The 4,298-nt window shown below is 39.8% G+C and overlaps 1 protein-coding gene across 1 annotated transcript; it reads left to right on the top strand.

The window, feature by feature from the left end:
- The first annotated feature begins 2,648 nt into the window (after positions 1–2,648).
- tcima (transcriptional and immune response regulator a) lies at positions 2,649–3,560 on the top strand. The gene has a single exon (XM_014014661.1). The coding sequence runs from the start codon at positions 2,749–2,751 to the stop codon at positions 3,049–3,051; it is 303 nt and encodes a 100-aa protein (XP_013870115.1). The 5' UTR covers positions 2,649–2,748; the 3' UTR covers positions 3,052–3,560.
- The last annotated feature ends 738 nt before the right edge of the window (positions 3,561–4,298 follow it).

Here is a 4,298-nt window from a genome sequence, read left to right as displayed (position 1 = left end):
TTTAAACATAAAAACAGCATTTTAATAACAGCTAAAGGTGACATGGATACTTTATTATGGTATAGTATTTAAATATATGCCTGAGAAACACATAATATTGCCCCTTTAAAATGTTTATAATAACAAACAGCTGTTTCAGCTTTCAATGGAGGCAGACTAAACCTTCCTGTTGTCCTTGGGTCAAAATGACCCATGAGGCCTCTTAGGTCATTTAAAACAGGGATTTTTACACGCTTGATTTTATTGCAAGTTTTGTTTATTCTATTCACAAATTATAACTGCAGCTAATAACTAATACATAGTTGTGCATTTTTAATGGAAATGTTAACCTTTCTAGCCTGGCTTTCATGACAGTCTGAAAGTTTTTGGCATAGCCTTCACTGGCAGTAATGGGAAATAAATAATTTCCACAGGCTTTGTGTAAAGTAGCAGAAAACATATTTCTGTTTGAGCCTGTGTCTCTTTCTAACATGAGGGTTTGACTGGAGTCTGTCACTGGCAGCATGCCGGCCACATGCAACATTAATACAGGAAGGGAAGGACATTTGGAAAGAYTGGGAGTCTCCTGGGGACTTTTGTGTTTGTGCTTGAGTTTTGCTGTCATCTGAAGACCATTTCTCATATAATCACCTGCCTTATAAGACCTTATAGGCACCAAAKCCTGCTCCTGATACAATGGAAGCAGCAGAGAAACAAGACAAGACGGCTCTTCAGCTTAGATAAAATGCACAGTAACAAAATCTGTGCTTCTGATTACTTAAAAAATATGGCAATACATAGACAATAAGTTGTCTTCATAATCCATCCAGTTACGATATGTAAATTCAATCATCCAGACAGAAATGTTAACAGTAACCCACATAATTGACATTTCCTGTAAAATTTCATCAGGTTATGAAAACAAAATATAAATGTATTAATATTTTTATGGTAACCTAAGCCGGATATTTACTTTCCTTTTTTATTTAGAGCAAGTGCAATTTCAGTGTGAATTGTGGAGTTTACAAACTGTACACAATTGCATCATWAAGTCTTCATGCAGTGCAATAAAAAGCTGTATAGAGGCACAATTATTAGTTTTTAAAGTGATGATGTGGATCTAACAAATCTGAAGATCAAACTTTTTTATTTAGAAGAATGCAAGCACKTATGTGTTGAACAAGAAACAACACTCAAAGTTTGTATTTTAACACAAATAGTTTTCTAAAATGCAACAAATTTCATTGACTGCCCYATTGTGAAATTAAAATGCTCAACCCTCAGAACTGACACAATCATCATACTTTCTTTAAAMGGTGGGGTTTGGCCTCAGATGATYAGTTCTCCTGTTTTCTGTTCCTCTCTCAGATCTTTCTGGCATGACCTAACTCACACTACAATAAACAATGGGCCTGCTTTCAGATGGATCCGGCACTTTCATTTACCTGGCACTGGACCAAGCATCATCTCTTCATGTGATCATTTTCTACACTCATGAAAAGGGGCAGTCTGTTCACTATCAGCAGGTGCTGGATCAGGAAAAGTTGCTCGTCTGTGTCTTGTTTTTAAGGATGATATCAGAAGCTTTTTTTTCTACACTTAACGTCATTTTCTACTAATGTAATCATGATGCTGTAGGTGCAGCCCTGGAAGAGGCTGTCAACTTATCAGGACCATGAGAAGTTACTTAAACAAATGTTATAGTACTCATATAAATAGGCAAAATATTAATTGAATGCTGACTCAGCATTCRCACTRTTTCTAAACACWTAAACAACAAAAAGGAAATTTTTAAGAAAAATTGATGAGGATACACAAGTTCCAAAAATTTCATGTTGCGTTGAACAGGTCATGAGATGATTTTAAGCAATCAAATAAAATACATACATAAGCATATATAGCTATATACATTGCTTGACTTATAAAGCTGACCAAAATGCTATATTTTARCTAAAAACATCTGTTTTTAAATTAACTATAGACATTTTTTCATGTTGATTAGCTTATTGGACTGTCTCCTTAAGGTGAAAGAGTTGTAGATACAAAGTAACATCTGAAAGTTCCTGTGAATTATGAAATATTTTGCTAACAGACAGACAGCAGTTTGGTTTCAGGCAAAGAGTTCGCTTGAACGACTCTCAGTTGGCTACTACCACATTAAATTTCAGGCTAGTATCTGTAGTTTGTTGGTATTTTTGGTGTTTTGTAAGGTCAGTTCTGTGGAGGCTTTTTAAAATTGAGGTGACTTTAAAAGTTAACCCATTATGCTTATAGATGTATAACCAATAATTACTTTATTATTTATATTGTTATTTTTGCAAGTTTCATTCAAACTTGTCCAGTGGGTGATGACATAATTGCATGTATTGCAGACAGACGACCACACAGGGAAATAATGTCTCTGCCTTTCATATGATAAGTGGTTAGAATTCATCAGTTTGCATCATTTCCAGCAACATTTGTGGGTGAGGTGTTTACTCTGAACTTCTCATCAGAATGAGTTTTAACACGCTGATTTCATCACTCAGAGTTGCGCGTGTTTGTGGAGCAGCAGTGGACCGTGTCCTCAGGGCATCCACACACCGCGCCTGTTTCTGCTCCGCGACAGATGACGTCACCCTGGGTAGCTTGTCCCGGCAAGCTCCGCCCGCCTCAGCTCAGGCAATAAAACCAGCAGGCTCTGCGTGTTTTACCCCACTTTCACTCTGAGCTTCTCTTCCCTCACGAAACTGGAGCTCCTCAGCTGGACGAGTCAAAGTCAAACACAACATGTCTTCCTACGTGTCCTCCGAGTGCCGCTGGGTCAGCCCGTGCGTCCACGGCAACAAATTCGACACGGCGAACCGCAAGAAGGCCGCCGCCAACATCTTCGACAGCGTGAACCCGGCCGCGCTGGTCAGACTCTTCCAGAAAACCGGCGACATGAAGGCGGAGGAGAGAGTGAGGAGCATCTTCTCCTACACGCACGACCCGGAGGAGAGGGCGCGCGCCCTGATGGCTCTGAAGCAGCGGAAGAAGGACAAGTTCCTCCGGATCGCCGGCATGGTGCGGCAGCTGCTCAAACTGCGTTGAATCACGCGCTGCTCCACGCCAGCGTGTCCCTGTCGGCTCCGGGATGAGCCGAAGTGTGAAAAGAACATTCCGGAGTGTCGGTGTGTGACCGGAGAGTCACCGCTGCCGCCTGCACGGACGCGGCAGCGGCGCTGCGGGAGGCGCAGCKGGCCGCCGGGAGGCCCGGTGCGGAGCGCGGGAGGAGCCCGCCCGCAGCTGGTGCTGCAAGATGTTGAGACTGGAATATGAAGGGAATCCATGTCTACCAGTCCCCACTGACTTACATGCCTCCCAGTGGATGTGTGCTGGAGCAGCTGCACCTGCAGGGCTGCACATCAGTGTGAGGCTGACACTGCTGCAGGATGAGACTTTATGATGCTACTGAAGAACTGCAGCTGGTCCTCAATACAAACTGTGACTGAACTGTCCTCTGCTGTGTGAACACTGCTAATGTATGTGTCAACATCAGAGCATTTGCACTTTATTTTTTTATTTTTTAAAATAAACAATTTATATTTAAAAAATTAAAATCTTGTCCTCATTTTGTCACTCTGGTTTCTTTCTACAGGCATTATGAAGGTTACAAATTAGACTACCATTCAGAGCAGGATGTAATGACAGCTGACATATAAATTATTTGAAACTGTTGTAGGACTGCAGCATGCTGGCCCATTCAAGCCATTATCAAAATTAAATTTTTATTTCTCCAAACCATCTTTAACAGGAGTGATATTAATAATAAACCTTCCATTATGAATATCCTGAATTATGGTCATGTTGCACTGTAGTGAAGTTTGATAATTAATAATAATTTGAGAGAAATCACAGCAATCGTGACCTTTTCCCTCAAGGTTTATTAAAGTTATAGAAAATGACCTTTTGCTGTTTGAACTTTAAGAACACCATAAACTCCAACAGATAAATAAATCCTAGACATCATGCAACAAAGGAACACAAAAAAGACTGGTTATTTCAAATAAAAAGTTTAAACTAATACAGAAGCAGGAAGCTGACCTATATGTTTGACATTATGTATAAAATACATGGAACTCTAGTTCAGACATTTATTTGTCATTTCATCTGGCATTTAAAATTTATTTAAAAAATTGAAAGTTGCCTCTAATCAGGTTTATAAACATAATAATAATAATAAAACACCCCCTTGCTTGCCCTGTTTTTCAGAGATGTATGAGATTTTTAAACTAGCTGACAGTTTCTCATTATATTCTGGTTATTGGTTACATAGGAACTGATGAGTAATGTTGAGT

Source organism: Austrofundulus limnaeus, unplaced genomic scaffold (genome assembly GCF_001266775.1).
Source record: "Austrofundulus limnaeus strain Quisiro unplaced genomic scaffold, Austrofundulus_limnaeus-1.0 Scaffold118, whole genome shotgun sequence".
In the NCBI taxonomy this organism is placed as follows: Eukaryota; Metazoa; Chordata; class Actinopteri; order Cyprinodontiformes; family Rivulidae; genus Austrofundulus; species Austrofundulus limnaeus.
This window is presented reverse-complemented; position numbering and strand designations above follow the sequence as displayed.

What these genes read in the sequence shown, in the direction of transcription:
- tcima (XM_014014661.1), top strand. Translation starts at nt 2,749, where the DNA reads ATGTCTTCCTACGTGTCCTCCGAGTGCCGCTGGGTCAGCCCGTGCGTC.